The sequence below is a fragment of the Oncorhynchus nerka genome, linkage group LG15, assembly GCF_034236695.1.
Source record: "Oncorhynchus nerka isolate Pitt River linkage group LG15, Oner_Uvic_2.0, whole genome shotgun sequence".
NCBI lineage: Eukaryota > Metazoa > Chordata > Actinopteri > Salmoniformes > Salmonidae > Oncorhynchus > Oncorhynchus nerka.
The window spans coordinates 34,790,043-34,815,599 of record NC_088410.1 but is presented as its reverse complement, the minus strand read 5'-3'; the positions used below and the strand labels follow the sequence as shown (position 1 = coordinate 34,815,599).

General features: G+C 43.9%; 1 protein-coding gene and 1 pseudogene across 1 annotated transcript; one reads left to right on the top strand and one right to left on the bottom strand.

The window, feature by feature from the left end:
- LOC115143618 (large ribosomal subunit protein mL45-like) overlaps nt 1-3,875 on the top strand; it is a 6,645-nt pseudogene extending 2,770 nt beyond the window's left edge.
- Nucleotides 3,785-25,557, bottom strand: LOC115143616 (G-protein coupled receptor 179-like). The gene is made up of 11 exons (XM_065001535.1): nt 23,759-25,557; nt 22,275-22,383; nt 17,123-17,207; nt 16,593-16,819; nt 14,741-14,809; nt 13,665-13,774; nt 13,203-13,441; nt 12,709-12,847; nt 12,062-12,164; nt 10,675-10,824; nt 3,785-10,248 (listed from the first exon to the last, which is right to left on the bottom strand). The coding sequence occupies exons 1-11, from the start codon at nt 24,688-24,690 to the stop codon at nt 5,278-5,280; spliced, it is 7,134 nt and encodes a 2,377-aa protein (XP_064857607.1). The 5' UTR covers nt 24,691-25,557; the 3' UTR covers nt 3,785-5,277.

Here is a 25,557-nt window from a genome sequence, read left to right as displayed (position 1 = left end):
TAGTGTGTCCGTGGCGAAGTTGGTTTGACATTGGATAGCCTATCTCTGGGGCTAGTTAGGGACCGTCAATAAATGACACAATGTAAAGGGGACAATATTTTCATATTGCGCATCTTTTAGATGTCTCAAATGCTTTTAATATTTGTAAATCAATTTCTACAATTTATAGTTTGTTATTGAAATGGACATTTAAAATATTGTCCCATGTACATTGCATTCGGAAAGTATTCAGACCCCTTTACCTTTTCCACATTTTGTTACATTACAGCCTTATTCTAAAATTGATTATATATATTTTTTTCTCATCAATCTACATACAATACCTCATAACAACAAAGCCAAAACGTTAAAAAAATAATAATAATTGAAATTGAGCTCAGATGCATCCTGTTTCCATTGATCATCCTTGCGATGTTTCTACAACTTGATTGGAGTTCACCTGTGGTAAATTCAATTGATTGGATATGATTTGGAAAGGCACACACATGTCTATATAAGGTCCCACACTTGACAGTGTATATCAGAGCAAAAACCATACCATGAAGTCGAAGGAATTGTCTGTAGAGCTCCCGAGACCGGATTGTGTCCAGGCACAGACCTGGGAAAGGTACCAAAAATGTCTGCAGCATTGAAGATCCCTAAGAACACAGTGGACTCCATCATTCTTAAATGGAAGAAGTTTGGAACCACCAAGATTATTCCTAGAGCTAGCCTCCTGGTCAAACTGAGTAATCGGGGGAGAAGGGCGTTGGTCAGGGAGGTGATCAAGAACCTGAAGGTCACTCTGACAGAGCTCCAGAGTTCCTCTGTGGAGCTGGGAGAACCTTCCAGAAGGACAACCATCTCTGCAGAACTCGACCAATCAGGCCTTTATGGTAGAGTGGCCAGACGGAAGCCACTCCTCAGTAAAAGGCACATGACAGCCCGCTTGGAGTTTGCCTGAAGGACTCTCAGACCATGAGAAACAAGACTCTCGGGTCTGATGAAACCAAGATTGAACTCTTTGGCACAAGCGTCACGTCTGGAGGAAACCTGGCCCCATCCCTACGGTGAAGCATGGTGGTGGCAGCATGCTGTGGGGTTGTTTTTCAGCTGCAGGGACTGGGAGACAAGTCAAGATAGAGGGAAAGATGAACGGGGAAAGTACAGATATCCTTGATGAAAACCTTCTCCAGAGCATTCAGGACCTCACACTGGAGCGAAGGTTCACCTTCCAATAGGACAACGACCCTAAGCACACAGCCAAGACAGCGCAGGAGTGGCTTCGGGACAAGTCTCTGAATGTCCTTGAGTGGCCCAGCCAGAGCCCGGACTTGAACCCGATCAAACATATCTGGAGAGACCTGAAAATAGCTGTGCAGTGATGCTCCCCATCCAACCTGACAGGGCTTGAGACGATCTGCAGAGAAGAATGGGAGAAAGTCCCCAAATACAGGATTGCCAAGCTTGTAGCGTCATACCCAAGAAGACTCGAGGCTGTAATCGCTGCCAAAGGTGCTTCAACTGAGTAAAGGGTCTGAATACTTATGTAAATGTGATATTTCAGGTTTTTATTTTTAATACACTTGCAAAAACTTCTGAACCTGTTTTTGCTTTGTCATTATGAGGTATTGTGTGTAGATTGGGGGGGGAAAACAATTTAATCAATTTTAGAATAAGGCTGTATGTAACGTAGCAAAATGTTGAAAAAGTCAAGTCTGAATGTACTGTCCAGTGTGTATTTTACCAATGGTCCCTAACTAGCTCCATAGGTATATCGAATGTCAAACCAAATTGACTATGGGCATTAAAATCTGGTTGTGTGCAGCTGCGCTCAAAATTTATGATTACTTGGGTGCTGCCAGCTTTGGGTATGTGGGCAGGATTGAAATAAACACAACCCAAGGAAAACTGTTACAGTACCCTTTATTCCGTGATCTACCATTTTTTGCTATCTCGCAAATCTCAGTTTTGGTCGAGACGACTTATTTTATGACCGAAATAATCCTATTTACACTTTAGTACATTTTGACACCAGAATAAATGTTTTTGGCTCATCGCTGCCACAGGTCGCTATCAAATCAAGATGTTGCCTTTTGGGGGCAGTCGCTCTTTTAAGCGTATCACTCCCTTGTGACAGAAAGATGTTACCCTGTAAGTTCTCCCTCCTTCAGGCAGTTGTCACCATCACCAGGACACTTTCTTTAACTGTTAGCCTGTGTGTTGTATAAACAGTTATTTATTTCACCATGTATATTTATCCTCAGTTCTATTTGCACTGATACAATCCCAGTGTTATCATGATGTTATAAAAATGGCTGCTTCTGCTGCAAATAGTGTTTGTGTGGTTGCACTTTAGTGTTGGGCGGTATATGGATTGTCATACCGTTTCTGTATCATACTGTGTAATGCAAGTGCACACATGTGGCTCTGTTTTTTAAATGCTCAAAACAATTTAGGCAACCGGGCTCTTGATCCAGGAGGGAATTGAATGTCCCTGCAGTAAGCGAGACGCTTGATCTTGACATCTAGCCAGTTAGCAAACCAAATGCATAGCTGCAGCCCTGAGTTGGATATCATTTATTTGACATTTCTTAGTTATAAGTAGTGGGCTAGCACATACCGACCTCACGTGGTCTCTATTGCCCAAGCCTATTGTACTTAATTTTACGGTACAGAAATAACCAGGTATTTTACTAAGAAATAGTATGATAAAATGTTAATTATACTTGTAACCTATAAGTTACTTGTCTTTGTCTTTGGGATGCTCTTTTTACTTAGATGGCATTAGCTCACTGTCTGTCCATCCTGTGCAGGAGATGGTGAGGGGGAACCGCTACAAGACGCTACGGTGGCATTTCCGGACCCCTGAATCTGTCCCACTCATGGCTACATCATCGTGTCACCGTAATCCTCTAAGGGTTGTGTTACCTTGATGTGTTACCTGAATTAACATAATTCCTAAATTGTTAACCTGTCTGTTCTGGGGGTTAGACCTTGGCCGTCTACGATCGCTGCGGCAGACTAATGATGGGGAGCGAAGAGGAGCCCAGGGATGTGCTGGAGTACCTGGTTCTGGAGAGGTACCTCGTCAACCATTACGGCATGTGGAGGTTACATGGCAAGATAGAACCAGCCTGGGCCCCGGTGAAGGAACCCATCGTCAAGGTGACCTTTCATATGAGTCTATAGCAAGTTTTCTGATTAAAGGGCCACTTCACAAATGAATGAGGTTAAAAAGTGGTGATGTGCCCCTTTGACACTGTTTACCAAAGGGTTGATTAGAAAGTTATTAGATGACTAATGAAATTCCTGAATATATTTTCAGTTCATTACCTGAATGGACTTTAAATGATTTGTAATGTAATGCAACTTATTTACCATATGTGTTTTGTCTCAGACAGTTTTAGGACTGGCCTTAGATTTCCTCACTCAGTGTTCTTAGTATGGTACACACAAGCTAATATGAGCGCCCATTTGTCTGGTTGTAATTTCTGCTCACTGGCTTTTATTTCCTCCGTTTCAGACTGTTATGATCCTTGGCCCGGAGCTCAAGCCAGGCGAGGAATTCGAGGGGCTCAACTATGAAGTGCCCAAGCCTAAGGCTGTGCAGTGGCACAAATAGACCACAGGTGGGAGCTGTAATTCTGGGCCAACAAATACAGACTCAAAATCAACTGTTAAAATGAACATTCCATTTTTTTTAAGAAAACATCATGAAGCTACATTTAGTTTTCTGCCTTTTTATATACAAATGCACTGTTGTTCGTTGCATCTAAAACAATTATAATCCATATTGTCCAGATCTGTACAGATTGTATGGTTTATTTCAATGGTGAATATATTACATGTTCATTTAAAGAATACAAAAATAAAATGTCCCATCTCTTTTTTCATACCTTTTTGATTTCAGTGAATGTACATTTTATATCCGAATAATCTGTACTTTTCATAAGCAAAACATACAAAAATAACTGAAATCAACAGAAATCACTTTCAACTTGCGTACACAAAGGATGCATTGTGTGATGATGGTGTTTCATTCTACTTAACAAAAAGACAGCACCATTCAAAAAACGCTCACAAAACAAAGTTAGTCCATTGCGAATAACATGATATCACCACCGCACAAACTTTAATTTCCACTGAATGCGGAGATGTGGCCAAGATGGATGGATACATTTGGTAAATAAAGCATGGAAATGGTGAATAAATCAATGACAATGGCCTTATGTACAGTTTTAGCAGGACTATACTGGGGTGCAGTTCTTTTTAGGGCAACTGTTTCCAAATTGAGTTGTATGCTTTAAAAAAATAAATGTGAAAAAAGGTTTGGTCTTGCATTCTCTTCAAAGTGTAGATCTACCTTTTTTAAATGTTTAAATATGAATTCATGTATTTATTCTTCTTTAATAAAATTGGTATTGTAAATGATTCAAAAGAACAGATCATAGCTAGTTCTTCACAAGTCAGTATTGAATTAGTATGATTTAAGTTCTCTGTTAAAGTTAGATGTATTATTAATATTAGCTCTGTGTCTGTGGGGACATGATCATGTTGTTGATCCACATTACTGACATTACATTTGATATCCTTGTAGCCACGACTTTGTAATTGACACAATTGACTTTGAAAAAGCACAGATTTATATTACAGCTGGAAAGCTGTCCTTAAATTGTTTGGAATGTGTTTATAGCAGGCAACAAAAGGACATGCATCACCACCATTGTAATCAGTGATTTACAAAAATGCTGGATGTGCTTCCAGGTTAACCTGAAGGAGCACTGGTCTGGTGTAGATTATTTCCCTGTGTGTCTATAAGGAGTTATCGCCAGCTTCGTCAAGCTCAGGCTGTTATTTAAACACATTGTCAACCTTTCACAGCCATGGCGATGGGGTTTTAACTGTGTGATACAGAAGAGCCCATTGTCACTTAAACACAGAAAGACCGAAAACAATATACATTTCTAAAAGGGGTCAAAGTGGTAAGAAGAAGAGGGACTGCATCCAGAAGCTTTCTCTGATTGAGAACCTGGGAGGGTAAATGTACCTCTGGTGGGCAGAGCATTTGCAGATCCTGGCCCAGGGGCGTATTGCTTGTGGAGCAGTGTTTTTCTGGGGAGTGTTATGGATGGACAGTCCAGGGGCCTTTGCTACATTCAGGTTTGCAAAGGTCATGTCCTATTCATTACCCCCCCTGCTATGGGACAGCTTTGCACAGTGACCCAGTCAGTGAATCGGGTGCAACAACCCACTGAGACCATTCTTGTTCTAGCCAGTAATTGACAGTCTTGGCGTTTACAAGTCGGATGGGAAGATGAAGGCTTCAGCAGCACTCTCGGCATCATCTTCCTCCTCTTCCTCTTCCTCTTCAAGAATGTTTTCAGGCTCCCATGTAAAAACGTCAGAGTTATTGTCGTGTTCTGTGATGGATGACGGGGATGATGGTGATTTGGTCCCTTCCATCTCCCAAGGGCACATAGCATCACGCCGAGCCAGGGGCATATTAGCTTTGGCTGCCTCTGCCGTCTGTGTGCTGCCGGCTACAGGTTCTGCAGCGTCACCCTCTTCCATAGAGAGTGCACCCTGGGTCTCTGTGATGTCCTGTATGCCACTGGCAATCATAGTTTCCTCTTTCTCGGCAGACTTTTCTGTTTCATCAGTTTCCCATGAGCAAACGTCTTCTCGAACACTCTCTTGCTTTTTTATCTTCTCTGGTTCTATAGGATCCCCGGTCCCCCAAGGACAAATGTCTGCCTTGGTGCTGTCCTGGCTTTTAGTCTTTTCTGACTCTTCAGCTGGACCAGTTTCCCATGGACAAATGTCTGCCTTGGTGCTATCCTGGCTTTTAGTATTTTCTGACTCTTCAGCTGGACCAGTTTCCCATGGACAAATGTCTGCCTTGGTGCTGTCCTGGCTTTTAGTCTTTTCTGACTCTTCAGCTGGACCAGTTTCCCATGGACAAATGTCTGCCTTGGTGCTGTCCTGGCTTTTAGTATTTTCTGACTTTTCAGCTGGACCAGTTTCCCATGGACAAATGTCTGCCTTGGTGCTATCCTGGCTTTTAGTATTTTCTGACTCTTCAGCTGGACCAGTTTCCCATGGACAAATGTCTGCCTTGGTGCTGTCCTGGCTTTTAGTCTTTTCTGACTCTTCAGCTGGACCAGTTTCCCATGGACAAATGTCTGCCTTGGTGCTGTCCTGGCTTTTAGTCTTTTCTGACTCTTCAGCTGGACCAGTTTCCCATGGAAGAATGTCTGCCTTGGTGCTTTCCTGGCCTTTTGTCTTTTCTGACTCTTCAGCTGGACCAGTTTCCCATGGACAAATGTCTGCCTTGGTGCTATCCTGGCTTTTAGTATTTTCTGACTCTTCAGCTGGACCAGTTTCCCATGGACAAATGTCTGCCTTGGCGCTGTCCTGGCTTTTAGTCTTTTCTGACTCTTCAGCTGGACCAGTTTCCCATGGACAAATGTCTGCCTTGGTGCTGTCCTGGCTTTTAGTATTTTCTGACTTTTCAGCTGGACCAGTTTCCCATGGACAAATGTCTGCCTTGGTGCTATCCTGGCTTTTAGTATTTTCCGACTCTTCAGCTGGACCAGTTTCCCATGGACAAATGTCTGCCTTGGTGCTGTCCTGGCTTTTAGTCTTTTCTGACTCTTCAGCTGGACCAGTTTCCCATGGACAAATGTCTGCTTTGGTGCTGTCCTGGCTTTTTGTCTTTTCTGACTCTTCAGCTGGACCAGTTTCCCATGGACAAATGTCTGCCTTGGTGCTGTCCTGGCTTTTAGTCTTTTCTGACTCTTCAGCTGGACCAGTTTCCCATGGAAGAATGTCTGCCTTGGTGCTTTCCTGGCCTTTTGTCTTTTCTGACTCTTCAGCTGGACCAGTTTCCCATGGACAAATGTCTGCCTTGGTGCTATCCTGGCTTTTAGTATTTTCTGACTCTTCAGCTGGACCAGTTTCCCATGGACAAATGTCTGCCTTAGTGCTGTCCTGGCTTTTAGTATTTTCTGACTCTTCAGATGGACCAGTTTCCCATGGACAAATGTCTACCTTGGTGCTGTCATGGCTTTTAGTATTTTCTGACTCTTCAGCTGGACCAGTTTCCCATGGACAAATGTCTGCCTTAGTGCTGTCCTGGCTTTTAGTATTTTCTGACTCTTCAGATGGACCAGTTTCCCATGGACAAATGTCTACCTTGGTGCTGTCATGGCTTTTAGTATTTTCTGACTCTTCAGTTGGACCAGTTTCCCATGGACAAATGTCTACCTTGGTGCTATCCTGGCCTTTAGTCTTTTCTGACTCTTCAGCTGGACCAGTTTCCCATGGAAGAATGTCTGCCTTGGTGCTGTCCTGGCCTTTAGTCTTTTCTGACTCTTCAGCTGGACCAGTTTCCCATGGACAAACATCTGCCCAAACACCGTCTGTTTTTTTCATCTTTTCTGGTTCTTTGGGGATATCAGTGTCCCAAGGACAAATATTAACTCGAACACTATCTCGTCTTTTCTCTTTTTGTGTTTCCTTGGAGATATCTGCTTTAGTACTGTCTTGTCCAATTGTCTTTTCAGTCTCTCCAGTTTCCCAAGGACAAACATCAACTTTGACACCATCTTTCTCCTCTGTCTTTTTTGGATCCTCAGTTTCCCATGGACCAATCTCCGTTTGAGTGCCATCTCGTCTTTTTGTCTTGTCTGGCTCATCAGTTGCCCCTGTTTCCCAAGGACAAACATCTGCCAGAGCGCTGTCTGGTCTTTTAATCTTTCCTGTTTCTATGGAGACAATAGCCGGAGTGCTTTCTTGCTGCTCTGGTTTCTCAGTCTCCCAAGGACAAATATTTACTTGAACGCTGTCAGTCTTTTTTGGATCAGCTTGAGTTCTGCCTTGGGTTTCCCAAGGACAAACATTTGTACAAGGGCTGTCTTTTCCTTCTATCTCTTCTTGGTCTCCAATGTCCCATGGACAAATATTGGGTTTTGCAACAGTGGTCTCCTGGGAAAATGATCCTTTGGTGATCTTTATGGCTATGGGTGGCATTGGACTCTCCTCCTTTTCCCAAGGACAAAGTACTGTCAAGTCTTTCGGTGGGTCAGGGAATTCCCATGGACATGCTTTCGCTATGGGGACACTTCGTTTTTTTTCAGGGGCAGATTTAGGTTGCTCTGTGCTTTTTGTTTGTACATCTTGCTTCCCAATGCTTGGCATGTCCGTTGATTTCCAAGGACAGACATTCTCCCGTACACCGTCTTGGGATTTTGGGGTCTCTTCAGATTCCCATGGACAGACATTTGCATGTATTGTCTCCTGACATTTTGGTGGCGCCTTATGCAATCCCTTATTCTCCTGTGGATGAACATTTTCATAAATAATTGCCACCTTTACTTTTTCAGGGAAGGAATCCCCCACATCCCAAGGGCAGACATCAACCCGTACACTCTCTTGGGGTTTTAGGCCTTGAGAAATCTGTGGGGTTTCATCGGTTTCCCAAGGACATACGTCTGTTGGTTTCTTGTTCAGACCGTCTGATTTCTTCTCAGACTGGTTGGACGCTGAAGTAATTGGGATGGCGGAAACAATAGCTTCCGAAGGGCATACTTCTCCCCGGATACTCTCCTGTCTTTTCAATACTTCTTCTGATTCCCAAGGACATACACTGACACGTGCAGGCGCCTTTGGATCCTCCTCTGGTTCCTCCACCTCCCACGGGCAGATGTCTGCTATGATGCTTTGTTGTCTCTGTGGGGCTTGCTGGGAGGAAGCAGGAACATCCCATGGGCTAATATCTGATTGGGCAACACTCAGAGCAGGCCTAATTTGGCAACCCCTTCTGTGAGTGGAAGGAGTCTTAGCTGTGCTATGTGCAGTGTTTTTGCTTGAGATGAACACGTTTTCATACATACTGTCCTTTTGCATGTCCTCTGACTCCCAAGGATAGACAGTGGACTGTACAACCACTATTCTCCTAGGACTTCTTTCAGAGGAATCACTTGAGGACAGTCTGATTGCAGCCTGTTTCACGAGGGCAGGTTTCACATCTACTGTTGTCATACTTCTTTTTTGCTGTGTCCTTTTGTCTATGCTTGAAACATTATATTTCTTCTCCAAGTTTGAAACACTTTGTGATTTCACTTCTGCGCTTGAAATGCTTGGAGTTTTTAATTTTAATGCTGCGATAACGGCGATGGTGGCTACACTCCCCTGGCTTTTTTGTGATATTGAGTCCAGTTTCTTAACCGTATCTCCTGCTGTCTCCTTTTTGTCTTTTTCCTTGATGCCTGCATCCACAGATCCTACAAAAGATTTTACAGAGAGCCATTTCTGGGTGGAAGTGCGGAAGGAGAAGACCCGCGTGTTCTTTGGGGACCCAGGTACACTAGCGGAGATGGGAGCCTGGGGTCTCGGGGACTCACATTCTGCCTCTCCGCCTTGTGAATCCCCAGCAGTACTTTCTGCTGGGGTAGGAACTGGTAAATGGTCCCAGGGGCAAATATGTTTCAGTATTGGTGATGATAAACCCTCTGGGCTCTCTGGTTCTTCCTCAGAGGGAGCAAAGGTAACGTGTGGCTGGTTCTTGTTGGCAGGGCGTTCCTCCGCAAGCTCCCAGGGACACACTTCGGCCTTGTCATAGGACTGGGATTGCACAAGGGCACTTGATGTCTGGTCCTTGATAGCGACATCCTGTTGGGACTGCCCTTGCTCGCCTTCGGTATCTCTGCCTACCCGAGAGGTGTCTTCCAGACTGTGGGTTTTACTGGGCGCTAAACTCAGTGACTTGTGTAGCTTGGTAGGTCCAGGAAGCAGGAGATTGTTATCGACTGTAAGGTTTTGGGCACTGGCCGACTTACAGACCAATGGTGCCATATACAACGAGTCTGTCTCAGAGCGCTGTGAGCATCTCTTAGCTAGAGTCGCCCTTAACATGGAGTCGTGCAAGGAGGGGTCTTTATCGGTTACATAGTCATAGTCACTTTGAGATTTACGCAGCACTGGTGAAGGCTGCTTTACTGGTTGATCTTTGTAATTTACGCTAAAAGTATCTGGCGCTCTCTTACTGGACTCGGCGTGCGTAACATCCCTGCTGCCCAAGTTGACCTCTTTGCCATCACGGCTACACTGTCGGCTCATGGACTCTGGGATCTCAGTGATACGCTTTATGATGGACCGGCCCAGCCCGCGCCGAGAGCTGCGCTTCTTCTGCAGGTGGGGGTTGTTTGCTGTCATCTTCTTGGTCTTGTGGACCTCCAATTGACCATACAATTTCTTCAGCTCATCCTGGTTTCAGGTGAAAAGGAAGAGAGAAGGAAGGATAAAGGGAATTAGGGAGGGTATTGGTATGAGTGAGCAGAGGGAAAAACCATAGGGAACAGTTAGTTGGGGAAGAGTTATTGTTAAGGACAAGGAGAGCAAGTTTAGGGAGAAGAGAAGGGGCAGGCGGAGGAGAAAACACAGGTCAGTTCTATGCCAGGCCACAAATTGTGAAATACACACAGGGCTTTCTATGTCTATAATGAAAATTAGAATTGTTTTAAATTAGTATAAAGTGATCCTGCAAATGGTTATAGCAGTAATTCAATGTTTATAATTGTTTTATTTTACTAAGATTTAAATTTGATTCATAATTTCTCCCCCTCTTGGCCTAGACAGTGCCTGAATAGAAATGGTCACTTAGTAAGTGTCCAGGGCAGAAAAGGACTTTACCCGAATGTCATCGGGGTCCAAGCTGTGGTCACTCCAAACTGCTGAGGTAAAACTGCTGTTGAGGTACGAGCCGGATCGCCGCAATTCCACCTCATCCTCATAAACCTCCTCTGCAATCTCCTCTCTCCCCGCCCTCGAAACATGGAGGAACTACAGAACACACAGACAGTAGTTATTATGTGTCAGATTCAGATTTATACTTATATTGCTTGTGGAAGAAAATTGCCATGTACACTACCGTTCAAAAGTTTGGGGTCACTTAGAAATATCCTTGTTTTTGAAAGAAAAGCACATTTTTTGTCCATTAAAATAACGTCTAATTGATCAGAAATACAGTGTATACATTGTTAATGTTGTAAATTACTATTGTAGCTGGAAACAGCAGATTTATTTTATGGAATATCTACATAGGCGTACAGAGGCCCATTATCATCATGCTGTGTTCTAATGGCACGTTGTGTTAGCTATTCCAAGTTTATAATTTTAAAAGGCTAATTGATCATTAGAAAACCCTTTTGCAATTATGTTAGAACAGCTGAAAACTGTTGTTCTGATTAAAGAAGCAATAAAACTGGTCTTTAGACTAGTTGAGTATCTGGAGCATCAGCATTTGTGGGTTCGATTACAGGCTCAAAATGGCCAGAAACAAAGACCTGAAACTCGTTAGTATATTCTTGTTCTGAGAAATGAAGGCTATTCCATGCGAGAAATTGCCAAGAAACTGAAGATCTCGTACAACGCTGTGTACTACTCACTTCACACTACAGCGCAAACTGCTTGTCCTCTTGCTCAGTTGTGCACCGGGGCCTCCCACTCCTCTTTCTATTCTGCTTAGAGCAGTTTACGCTGTTCTGTGAAGGGAGTAATACACAGCGTTGTACGAGATCTTCCTTTTCTTGTCAATTTCTCACATGGAATAGCCTTCATTTCTCAGAACAAGAATATACTAACGAGTTCCAGGAGAACATTCTTTGTTTCTGGCCATTTTGAGCCTGTAATTGAAACCACAAATGCTGATGCTCCAGATACTCAACTAGTTGAAAGGCCAGTTTTATTGCTTCTTTAAATCAGGACAACAGTTTTCAGCTGTGCTTACATAATTGCAAAAGGGTTTTCTAATGATCAATTAGCCTTTTAAAATTACAAACTTGGAATAGCTAACACAACGTGCCATTGGAACACAGGAGTGATGGCTGCTGATAATGGGCCTATGTAGATATTCCATAAAAAAATCAGCCGTTTCCAGCTACAATAGTCATTTACAACATTAATGTCTACACTGTATTTCTGATCAATTTGATGTTATTTTAATGGGGGAAAAAGGTGATTTTCTTTCAAAAACAAGGACATTTCTAAGACTTCCCCAAACTTTTGAGCGGTAGTGTACCTTGGGTATGAAGAGCAGGGCCAGTGTCACAGTGATAGTGACATGCGTATGGGTGAAGAACAGCAACAGCATCCAGTCAGGATGCAGAGAGGGCATGACAAACCTAAGGAAAATATAGAACAGAAAGACATGTTCTATGTCCCTATACAATATGCATTTCTCCTGGTGAATAAACATGTTTTATTCAGTGATGTATATAAACCCTGGATTGCTGATGCTATGTATTGGCCAATGAGAGGCTTTGAAGCCACCGGTCGGCCATATTGGCACTCCCCAGAAGAAGCAGTCCTCCATAGGAATTAAATGTTTCAAAGAGAAAATTACATGAATTTAGGTATTTTTTGTTGGAGTGGGCACAGTAACTTTCAAAAAATGATACTTCAAGGAACATGTTTTTTTTAACGTCTAGCTCACATAATATAATTTAAAGTATGCATTGTGTCTGTAATAAAATAAACGTATTGTATAAAAAACATGTAGACATGAATAATAATATTTATCACAATGGTTGGGGAGTGCCGAGATGGAGGTGCGGTGGCTTCAAAACACTGCCCCCTGTCAGTCATCTAGTGTAGGCTTATATACTATAAATAATATTCGTTATCCCGGTTTACTGCCTCTGTTTAGAGGCAGTAAACGCTGGTTACCGTAGCAGGTGGAACATGGAGGATAGCAGCAGCTCGTTGTGTATGGCGATACCTATGTAGCGAGGCTCGTGGAAGGCTGAGGGCACTGGCTTCACAGCACTGCACAGTAAACTGCCCCAGCACAGAAACATCAGCTCGGCTGAGACAAAAAATAGACAGACATAACGTTTATTTTCTTATCATACACAAATAGCGTCAGGCAGTAATGTTGTTTTTATCTGGGTTTTTGAGCTCAAAATCACGTTTGTAAATTGATTTTTACCCCTGACCTCAATCAGGAATGTGATTTGTAGCTCAGTGTTCTTTTATTTGAAACCAGTCAGAAAAAGCCAAATCGATAACAGTAGCATTTACTGGATTTTTGGTTTTGGTCAAGAGGTCGACACAAGAATGCTCGTGTGCTGGAAGTTTCTCTTTCCAATATATATTTTTTTTCTCTGTATTACCTGGAAAACACAAACAACCGTCTTTTTCAATTAGTGTTATCCACTCACCCACGGCCATCATGTAGTCCCAGCGGTCCAGGTCACAGAGGCTGAAGCCCTGACCATCCGACGTGGTCGATATGATCAGTAACGGAACGTTACGGTCACGGTTCTGTAGAACGCCCGCGGTCCACGCACACAAGAACCAGCTGACGGTCACAACCATAACTCCCAGCAACCTCAGCAGGTGTATGCTGGACATGTAGGGCACTCTCTGGGCTGTGCGCGACAGGAACACCTTGAGAACCCTGTATGTGTGGGAAGTTGACTTGATGTTACTCATTCCACAGAGAGATACATCTACAGACACTTTTTGACACATTTTGAATTACATTACAGCATACAAACGGATCTGAGTCCAGTGAAAGAGCTCACAACATATTGTTAGACCTGACTATAACGTGGGGATACACATGAGGTGATACTGACGATACGTGAAATGTAGTAGTGAGAGAGTGCAGTAGTACAGACCTATATATCTTCAGTGTTACCGTTCCATAGACGATGGCAAAGCCCAAAAGTCGCACCCAGCGAAGCAGGATGCATCGGAAGGTGCTGGGCTTGAAGTACAGGATGAAAACCTGAGGGGGAGAGATAGAGAGAGGTATTAGCAGATGTTCTATCACGCGAAATCACTCCCTATGAGCTTAGTTTACCTTGTCTTTGTAGTTACAATAGGCAACAGGCTTTGTGGATAAAAATCATACAGAAGCATAATTGATTATAATGTGTTCAAATTGAACATTTCTACCTACCTCAAGAGGGGAGACACACGATGCACTTAGTAATCACAACTGTATACAACAGTACAGAACGTATACAGAAATGAGCAGTGTACATGACTGTGTGTGTACATGAGTGGAATTGTATGTGTGCTCTAGGTCGGTGACCGCGGCAACAATAGATCAAATGGCTGGAGGGCTAAAGGGGGCGGTGTGTGACCCCCCCCCCCCCCCCAGGTGATGCCCTACAGAGATGAGAGAGTCTGTCCCTCAGTTGCCCTTTTGTCTGGGCCAATGCGCCACAGCTACAGCAGACTGAAAGGAATTTCACCTTTGCATCTGCCTTTTAGCGTCCGAATCCCCCATAGGTGTTTCTTTAGTGCATCTGTGATACCGTAGTGAAGTGGGAACACAGCAAAGCTCCTCCGTTTCGAACGGAGGAAGGGAACACATTAATATGTGTATATCGCACATATGTAACTCAACCTTATGTTCTAGCGAGCGAAGTAATATGATCCATGACTTACAAGGGCATGCCCCCATCACTTACCATTGGCTTGAACGGGATACTTTGATCAGTGATTCAGGCTAGATACATGTATGAGTGAGTCTTGCAACGACTACTTCATTTAGATAATGAATCACACAAGTGATCGATAATCTATCGCCGGCCATTGAGTAATGCAACGAATACATTGGCTGCGTCCCAGATGGCACCCTATTCCCTATATAGTGCACTACTTTTGACTAGGGTCTATACGGGTGCCATTTGGGATGCAACCTTCCCCTCCCTCCCCTCACTCGCTCATATACTCTCTCACTCACCGGGAAGTACAGGAGCAGAGAGCCAAACAGGATGGTCTCTAACAGTAGGAGACCTGATGCCCGGATCCTCTATAGGTGAGATAGACAGAGAGAAGGGGGAGAGGTGAGATGGAGGGAGGGAAGAGAGGAGGGATGGATGCGGGAGAGAGGGAAGGTGAGGGGGAGGGAAAGGGTGAGGGAGGGCAGAGAAGACGGAAGGTAGAGGTCGATGGAAAGAAGGATGCGGGTGATGAGGCAGAGCGAGGGAAAGGGTGGATGAGGGAGAGAGAGGTGGAAGGGGAGATGGAAAGTGAGGGGAGGGGGAGAGAGAGGAATTGAGGAAACATGATTGGTTCAGTATGATGTGCTTATCTTACAGTGCTTTGATTTGTGATGTCTCTGTGGACCATCGCTGCTCCGTGTTTAACCATTTAACTCTAGATGTGTTGATGTATGCAGAGACTAGATCCATGGAGCACTATCTTGTAGAGGAAGAATGGCCAGGGGGAGGTACAATTATACTAATGCCCCTGCTGTAATGCGATGACACATGAAGATATACAGGTAACTGCCAAAATAAAGGAAACACTTGAGCAAAGGAGAGGTACAAAGTATTTGAAAGCAGGTTCTTCCACACAGGTGTGGTTTCTGAGTTAATTAAGCAATTAAAATGGCCACTTCCATCATGCTTGTATAAACATGCCCAGTTGGCCATTAATTTGGCAGCCATGGCTAGAAGAGATCTCAGTGACTCTGAAAGAGGGGTCTCAAAGGAGTATAGGGGGTTTAAAGCGTGTGTGTGTCTCAGTCACCAGATCTCCACCCAATTGAACACTTATGGGAGATTATGGAGTGGCGCCTGAGACAGCGTTTTCCATCAACAAAACACCAAATTATGAAATTTCTCAAGGAAGAATGGTGTCGCATCCCTCTAATAGGGTTCCAGACACTTGTAGAATCTATACCAAGGTGGATGGAAGCTGTTCTGGCGGCTCGTGGTGGCCCAACGCCCTATTAAAGACAACTTATGTTGTCTTTCTGTATGTTTTCTTTATTTTGTCAGTTACCTGTATGTTGGCCATACTGTTTGCATACATCTGTTATCGGATAAATGTATTAATTCATAAGCTGTCACATAGAACATGGCTTAAGATATTCAATTCATGTTGACACTCAGGGCTCATATTCAGGAGTCTTAGAGTAGTGCTGATATAGGATCAGTTTGGTCTCATAGGTCATAGTGAATAATATTATATGGACAGGGAGGACCTGATCCTAGATCAGCACTCCTACTTTGAGACGTTTTTTAAATTCAAGCACAGAGCCCAGAGTTAGGTATTTCCATATTTCTTATCTAGAGTGACAACGACTATGATGAGTAATGACAGAAGACGTCAAGATGACTAGATTACCTGTGATAGAGCCACAGAGCAGAGTTTCAGCATATGCAATATACAAGGAAGCAATATTCTAGCACTGACAGTGTTTCCAAAGAATGAGGGAACAACTTAATTGTTACTTTTAACAGAGCTTGATATCAATTTCCTTGTAAGTATAGACTAAAGTAGCACTGCGAATAAACTTTGAAACTTGAAGATTAGTGAGAACTTCATGATGAAACCGCACAGTTAACCATCAATGATGGCTTGTTGTAGAAGTTGCCCTTAACCACAGATCTAGAATCATATGACTCTACCATTAACCTTAACTGTTAGAGGAGTTACTCCAGAGGTGTATTCATTAGGCACCACATGGAAGAAAACATACTGCAATAGGGAGGGACTACCTTAACTTGTCCAACAAGAAACACACATTTTCCATTGCTATACATTTTGCTACAGTGTACCCTAATGAATATGACCCTCTCACTCACCCTGCTGCGTCTGAACTGGTAGGCCACCAGCATGCTGATGAACACCAGCAGCATGAAGAAGCCCTGGACGGCCAGCACCCCGGCTCTGAGGAACCAGTCCTCCTCTACCCAACAGGGGGTGCCGTCCTCGCAACGCTTGCAGCCCGGCCAACAGGGGAGACAGATGGGCAGGGCCGGGTAACACACGCCACCCCCCTCCTCACCGCTGCCGTTCAGAGCACCACCTTCTGTATTAGACATGCATGGGGATAGAAACAAAGACAGCTGGACAGTGACGACAATAAATCTTAAGTATTGTCTTAGAGCTGTTTTTGGCATACAAGTCAAAAGATTACATCACCTTGACCAGGGTCTTATATGAAGTAAAGTTCTTAGACAAATATTGAATAGAAATGTTCTTGATTGTGTATGCATCCGAAATGGCACCCTATTCCCTACATGGTGCACTAGCCTATGGGCCCCGGTCAAAAGTAGTGCACTATAAAGGGAATAGGGTGCCATTTGGGATGAAACCTGTGTATCTTAATTACCGTCCATTGGGGGGCTGTAGTATCCCTCTCTGCAGCGACAGCAGTACTGGCCCAATCTGAATCCCTGGCCTGTGATTGGCTCACACTGGAGGGTAGTAAAAGCAGTGGGGGTTAGAGTTCACATCACAGTACAAGGACAGGGGTGTAAATATCCCCTGAGGCTAGTAGTTTGAGTTTTGATCAATCAATGTCCTAATTGGCTGAAACCTGATTGGCTAGACGGAGTCTACGCACATGATTACCAAGGATGAATAGGGTCTAGGGAATAAAAAAACTATTTAATTAAATGCAAGCAATACTTTTTCGTTGGCATATCTGCATCCATTGCAAAGTTTCCAGCTGTAAACAGCTGTGGATGTCAGAAAAACCAATGCAACCAAGGCATCATCTCTGCTGCTGCTGTAATACCAGCATTTCTGGGTAAAAATGGCCAAAAGCACAATGTTCTCTTGTTATGGTAAAAAGGGTATGAATTATTAGTTAGGTGACTGTATTGCCTATGCCTGATTGGACTGACATGCTTGGCTGTTCTCGAGTTAATGGAGATGGAGTGTGTTCCATATGTTCTCTCAGCCAGCCTGGTGTTAGTTTCTCCACCATGATGGTTCCCAGCACAGCAGCATTCAGTCAAGGAAACAGCCATTTGGACGCTCTCCTCTCGCCTCCGTGTTAATCTAAGTTAAAACCTAAATGGATATGTAATGCTTCGCTACCAAGAGCATTATCCCTTTTATGCCAGTGAAATCCCATATGCACATACACACACAAACACGCATGCACGTAACACACACACGCCCACACTCAAGTACACGTGCACTCCCACATCAGGTAGTGACAGACCTAATGGCATGCTTAAAATAGCAACGGTCATCAAAATTGTTAAAAGTTTTTTTTAAACTATTCTAATAAATGCATCAGTTGGACAATGGATGAAGATACTCCAAACTTTTTGAATTTTTATAATCCATGAGATATTGAGTTATAGCACATAATAAAAACATTTTACTGGCACGGACAAATAATGAATGGAGTTCAGGGATTTTGGTGGGAATGCAGATATTCAATTTATTGTCAAATTTCACTTTTTTTTCTTCTTAGAATGCACTCATATACATTTACTTATTGTATCAGGTATTTTTTCAATTATATGTACCTCATTTGCATAAATACACCAGACGTATTTGCATATGTGCGTAAATTAACATAAAGAGGAGGAACAGGGCCGCAACCACCAGACACTTGCTCGGTCAACCCTACCTGCACTGTCTAGACCACCTCATTTTTTACTGTTGTTGTCACGTTCTCTTGCATAATTCAACAAGTGTGTCAATAGCAGGATACCTTCACATTAAAAATCAACACGCTTGTCTCTAGATTACACCTACAGTATCTAAACATAATTTACATTGTTTGCGAGATCAGACATATCACTATAATTCAAGTCTTCATTTTCTGAAGTTGGTTTCACTTCAGTGCATCTAATTTGTAAACATTTCAACAGTATTAAAATATATTTACAAAAAGTGTTTTTGTATACATTTTTTTAATTATTTTTATTTAAAAAATGTGTTTTTATTGAATATCCGAAACATAAAATATATTTTCAGTGAAGCCGCTCAACAACTACATCATACCAGTCATCCAACATCCCATTCAGAGTGACACACAGAAGCATCCAGGGTCAATGCCCTGCTCAAGGGCACGTTGACAGATCTCCCACCAGGCCAAAAAACGTGAACCACGAACCCTCCAAGATCCCCCCAAAGTTCCCCAATAGCTGTCCCTCAACCATTCGAAACCCTTCCCACAGTCCCCCCAAGAATAAAAATACAATTCATTCCATTCCCCGCCCCCAAGAATCCCCCAATGCATCAACAACCAAGAGAATGAACTGAAGAGAAAAAAAGAAAAAGACAGAAGAAAACAGCAAACAATGCAAAAAATAAATAAAAAACACAAAAAGAACAAAAAATTGACAAAGGACATCAAAGACAACAAAGATTATAACTGCAATGCCAACTGTATATGTTTGTGTGCATGTCTGGCACTATTACATGTATGTGTGTGTTCTTGTATGCATTTATTTGAATGAGAGTGTGTGTATATGCATGTGTACAAACACCTGCACGGCGTCAACCTCAGGCAAACCGGCATTAGTTGTAAAAACACTGCCCCTCAGTGTCATTCAAACATACTTTTCATTATGTTAAAAAAATTGTTTTACTTTTATCTCCCACACAACAACTCCACACCCAGTTGTTTCCAATTCCACCTAACAACCCTCAGCTTCCCTCAGCCCATCCCATCTATCTCTGCTGACCACCCTCTTCGGATTTCTACGCAACATATCTTTCAACTATGCTGTGATGTTTAAAGTACATTTTCAATCTATATAATCAAATAGAATCCACAGATTGTGAGTTGAAGATAAATACTTTTACTAAGAGAATTAGTATATTAGTAATTGACTGACACGGTCACTCCAGATCTCCTTGTTTTATATATCAACTCATACACCCTGTACCATGGAATCGGTGTATCAAAAATCTATTCCCAACTATTTTGCAATCTGTATTGCACAGTTGTCAACATCCTGGTCCTCAAATGAAACTGGTATACTTTCCTATTTATGCTATTTTTATTCCTCCGCCAGTTTTGACCCTTTATATCGGGCAGACAGACCAGTTCCCTACGTCTATTAAATTATTACTTTTTCAAATTCCACAAAAATGAACACCATCGAAATTAGGTCATCTTTCTTCTCATTTTTCTGATGTACGCGTCGAGACGGTGTGTTAAATCCCTGACGACGCTTTAGCTTTCGTATAGATTCAACAGAAAGACAATGTAGCCCATTGCAGCCATTACCGCGGTGTGTTTGACAGGGCATAACAAACATTTCCACGTTCGTAACGTTAACGGGAAAAACGACAGGCACAAGCAAGAGTATGAAAGAGTCGGAGGATCAAAATGAAAGCTATCAATCTAGCGGAATTTAATTGACGTGGATTTTGAATCCCTGAAACACAAGAAATAGATGCCTGAAAAATACAGATCCTAAGGTGGGCGGGGTATTCTCGTTCCTATTTAAAGGGTTAAATATTTGTATGTGCGGTGGATTCAATTGAACGCAGACATGAAGGCAATTTAATTCTCTCAGATGGAGATGGCGTACATGGTAAATCATTAAAAGTCAGCCGGTTGGTAAACCTAGCATGGACCTGCACTTTAAAGCCTCATGATGTACATATCAAGCTCACTCCAGAGTCGTATTTGCTCTATGGCTAGACTCACTTACTTAGTGTCTATCTAATGTGGTTCATTGTGTGATTTCTTTTTATTGCATTATGTCATTTTGATTGAGAGAGGTGTTTTTTTATTTTGTTTAATTGACTGTTACATGGATTTAAAATTGAGTTGGTGAGTAATTTGTATGTAACACACACATACAAGTGAAAGTGAAAGACACATCTGTTGCCTTTTGAGAAAATCGGATAAAGGTATCAAATCACTTGATTTAAGTGTAGATATATCATATAGTTTAAATACATCATTACATTTCTTTTTAAATTGGTTTCAGCATACAAGCCATCTTTCCCCTTTTTAAAGAGGCCTTAGCCCACAATTAGATATTAATCAATTAACTCCTTTTGTAGGAAATGAAATAATATCTAATATAACATCCCATTCTACCTGGAAATCAATCTCTCTCTTGTTCCACCTCTGACCTGTCTCTGGATGTTCCATGAGGGGACAGGATGAGACTAGAGAGGGGATGATGCTGATGAGATTGGGATATGGTTGTGCTCCTGTGTTGTTTCTGTCTGTCAGATGAGTGATGGGTGCATGGGGATTGGGGGAAGGATGGCTGGATTATCATCTTAATCCTGCAGCTCATCCCTCCGCCACCCAGCACAGCTATCTTTTCACAGAAGGGCTGGATGAGAGGGAGAGGATTGTGTCAGAAAGGACAGATGATGATCAAACAAGAGAAGGGGAATAAATCGGAGGGTGAAGGTAAAGGAGGAGATGGAGAGAGAGTAAACCTATTTAAAGCGGTTAGGTTTGATGAGTGTATTTATATGCATCATATGATGTAACAATACCCACTACTACTACTTAAATGGTGCCTATATGGTGACTTACAAAAGTGTATAGGTTAGGGCTTGGCGTATTGTAGTCGTGTCAAAAACTACAGATTTTAGCACCCAAAGAATAGGCCGCAATTACACAGAACAATGTTGTGTGTAATTGCGGGCTATTCTTTGGGTGATTTAATCAGTAGTTTTGAATAAAATAAACATTTTATGTGGCGTCGGAGCTCCAGTACCCTCAACTCCAATGTAAATCGTGGAGTTGAGCTTAGTCAGTTAGAGATTTTGCAATCTCTTGTGACAGAGTAGCCCACTCAAGGTTTGGTCCTAGGAGATGTAGGGCTCTATTCAATCAGATCCGCTTTAGCAGACATCCGCTGTTGTTTTTGGCATTGTCGGAAGTGGAAGTGCATTAGAGCGGTCAAATGCACAAGTGGCTCCTGGCATTATATCTAAAGCAGACGTTGCCATTGAGTGCATGGAGTTGCATTAAGATAATTCCAATGCAGCCTTGTTTACAAATTCCAAAACTGGAATGTGAGATCTACACCTCGGTTAGGGTGATAGAAATCCTCATTATTTCATTGAATGATTTTCAATTTGAGCGTCATTGTGTATATGTAGCCTACACTTTCTCGTTGGGGGTTTCACCAACAAGGAGAAGTTGTGTTCCCATTCATTTTCAACGAGGGCATGCAGAGAAATGTGCGGGGGATTGTGAGAAGGTGAGCCGCGAGAACCCTGCTAGCAGAGCAGTAGAAAAATGCTCTACTTTATACAAATTTCAAGCAAAGTGAAGCGTTGGAGCAAAGGATTGTCAAGAGGAGGCATTGCCTCTGGTCAACACCCAGTGTAATGCGAGTGGGATGGGTGTGGATTCGTGACAATGATCAAGAGCAGCTGCTGACCGATTTGACAGCTCCAACACTATCACCGGTTAACGCTTGATCTGATTGAATCTAGGCCTTGGTCAGAGACAAGGGGTTCTGTAACTCTTCAACAACAATTTGGAGTTCAATTACTATTTTTCCATTTAAATGTTTTGAGAAGATCTTTACCTCCATGGTGGTGCGGTTGCACTGGTGTGTGTTGGCAAACCAAGCGTCCCCCGTGTCACACTGGTTCACATCAAGGCCCTGTACGTTTACATCCACACGGATTACACCCCTGGCACAAGTACGCGCGCACACACACACACACACACACAAAGAGAAACATCCATTTCAGTAAAAGAGAATATCCCTGCAAATAGCAACATAAACAACAGGACCTTTTATGGGAACAAATATATTATTATTATAATTGAATCATCCATTATTCAACAATATCGCCTGAAGCTTGACATTTTCTCTCGATAAACTTCTTTGGCCTTTAAAAGTGACTTACTTTGAAATGTCAGATGATTTCCAGCAATGGGTAATTCAATCATATCTGCTATTTCAAATGCTTATCAAAGTATCTCCAGTGTGGCTCTCTGGTTTCTACTACACTACTACTGCTACTACTGCTGCTGCTGCTGCTGCTACTACTACTGCTTCTGCTACTGCTGCTGCTACTACTGCTGCTGCTACTACTACTACTACTGCTGCTGCTGCTACTACTACTACTACTGCTACTGCTGCTACTACTGCTGCTACTACTACTACTACTGCTACTGCTGCTGCTGCTACTACTACTACTACTGCTACTGCTGCTACTACTGCTGCTACTACTACTACTACTGCTACTGCTGCTACTGCTACTACTGCTGCTACTACTACTACTACTGCTACTGCTGCTACTGCTACTACTGCTGCTACTACTACTACTACTGCTACTACTGCTACTGCTTCTGCTGCTGCTACTACTACTGCTGCTGCTACTACTGCTGCTGCTACTACTACTACTGCTACTGCTGCTACTACTGCTGCTACTACTACTACTACTGCTACTGCTGCTACTACTACTACTACTGCTACTGCTGCTACTACTGCTGCTACTACTACTACTACTGCTACTGCTGCTACTACTACTACTACTGCTACTGCTGCTACTACTGCTGCTACTACTACTACTACTGCTGCTGCTACTACTACTACTACTGCTGCTACTACTACTGCTACTGCTGCTACTACTGCTACTGCTGCTACTACTACTACTACTGCTGCTGCTACTACTACTGCTGCTACACCTGCTACTGCTGCTGCTACTGCTGCTACTACACCTGCTACTGCTACTACTGGGGCCAGATATTTTGAGAGCCATGCACTAAACGTGAATTATAGCCTACTGGGGGCAGGAGTAGTGGGTTGGGGCCATCATATGCCTTGATGATGGTACTTAACCTATCTACATCAATTATGTCATCAGTATGAGACACAGAGACATGGGTTTGTCCAAATGGCACCCTATTCCCTATGTTGTGTGCTACTTATGACCAGGGCCCTCGCCCAACTCGCCCTGGTCAAAAGTATTGCACTATATAGGGAATAGGGTGACACTTTGTCAAAACCTTTATAAGCAATAGAGTGCCATTTTAGACGCAGCCAGGGCCCTGACTGACCTAAACTCAGGGCTGAGGTCGGGCTTCAGGCCGTAGAAGGAAGTGGATAGGGTGAGCAGCCAGCCCGGCAGGAAGCGGCCGTCCTCACACTCTAGGAATGGCCCATTGGCCCAGCGCACCCCACTGCGATTGGTCACGTAGCTATCACCCCGCCCCCATTTGGGCGTGTCCAGGGTGCTGAGGTCATTGAGGAGGACTCTTTTAGATAGTGTCGAGGTGGGCTGGTTGGAGGTGGCGGGAAACTTGAAACTGCTGAACCAGGTGTCGTCGGGTGCGGGGGCCGGGAGGTGCAGACTTTCCCATTGGCTAGAGAGGTCCTGGAGGAGGATGTTCTGGTACCTGGGGGGGGCAGGGTTCCGGGAGGCGCGGAGCACAAGCTGGGGGGTGGTGGAGGCTGGGTCGGCGTCAAAGGTGAGGAGGGCCTGCCGGATGAGGGGGTCGGCCTCCAGAAGGGCGCGCACCATGGCGTGGTACCACTCCATGTCCTCCCGCACACTGCTCTCCCGCAGATCGCTGGCCTGGAAGATCATGTTGAGGAAGTTGGCCGTGTTGGCCAGGGCGTCCATGGACGGTCGGAGGGGGCCATAGAACCCTCGCGGCAGGGGGCCGTTCTGGCCCGTGAGACTGTACGCCCGGTCGCACTCCACTCTCCCCAAGACGGAGTAGTCCCCGCTGTAGAGAAAAACCTCTGCCGGCGTCCAGTCCTCCTTTGGGGCTTCCGAGGGGATCGTGACCGACCCTGAGGGATCGGGGCTGTAGGGGGTGCCCGGCTCCCCTGTAGTGCTCACAACAGACTCCGTTGGGTCCTCTGACTCGGCTGTAGTCCCCAATTCAGAAACTATGCTAACCTGTGCTGAAAGGAGGGGTGTGAGCAGCAACAGGAGGAGCCAAACAGGGCCCATTCTCAAATCCACTCTAGTTGGGAGGGCCATATACTAATACTATTTTATAATCTCTAGTTTTGACCTTTTTCAAAATCCTCAAATAAATGTCACATTTTGACCTAGGCTTGGATAGCCTCATAAGCCTCTTCTCTCATCTCTCTTTACGTCTCTTCTCCCCAGTTGTAGTCATACAGGCAGAGGTGGTCCAGCAGGTGTCTGCTGTAACGACAAGGGCGAGTCAATCATCTGTAGCACTGTCTCAGACACACAAGACACCGTGTTCATTTGTGCCCCATATTCCCACTCTCCTCACACACACACACACGGATAAAAATCATACTCTCTACCTCCGATGGGAATTGGGGGAATCCAACTGGTGTTCCTGGTTAATCCTGCATGTCGGTGGGAAGGAGAGGGAATTGTTGGGGAAATCCAGTGGCGTTCCCACTCAATCCCACTACCATTCCCAGCATGTCCACAGTCAATCTGCCTGTCACTCCCATGTTTGTATTCCAGTTTCCCGGCGACGAGTCCCCTGAGAGCAGCAGCAGAGCAACGAGAGACAAAACCACCCGAGATTAGAGAGAGAGAGGTGCGCCACACTCCCAGCCCAAAGCAAGCGCTAGCGTGTACGATAGGAGGAGGCAGAGAGGGAGGAGGGTAGGGAGGGAACAGCCCACAATTGAAGGTCTGAGGCAAGGTGGGAGGAGAGTGAGAAAGCAGGTATAGTAGCGTGTAGAAGGGGAAAGAAAAAGAGCAGCTTTCCTCCGTCTCTCTTCTGCGCTCCTCCTTCTATCTGCCTGTTACATTCTTTCTCGCTCCACAGCTCCTCTGTAAAGCATCTCTCGCGCTCACTGTCCACTCTCTTTCTCTCTCTCTCTCTCTGACTGACGGTGATTACCCCTGCTCCTCAAC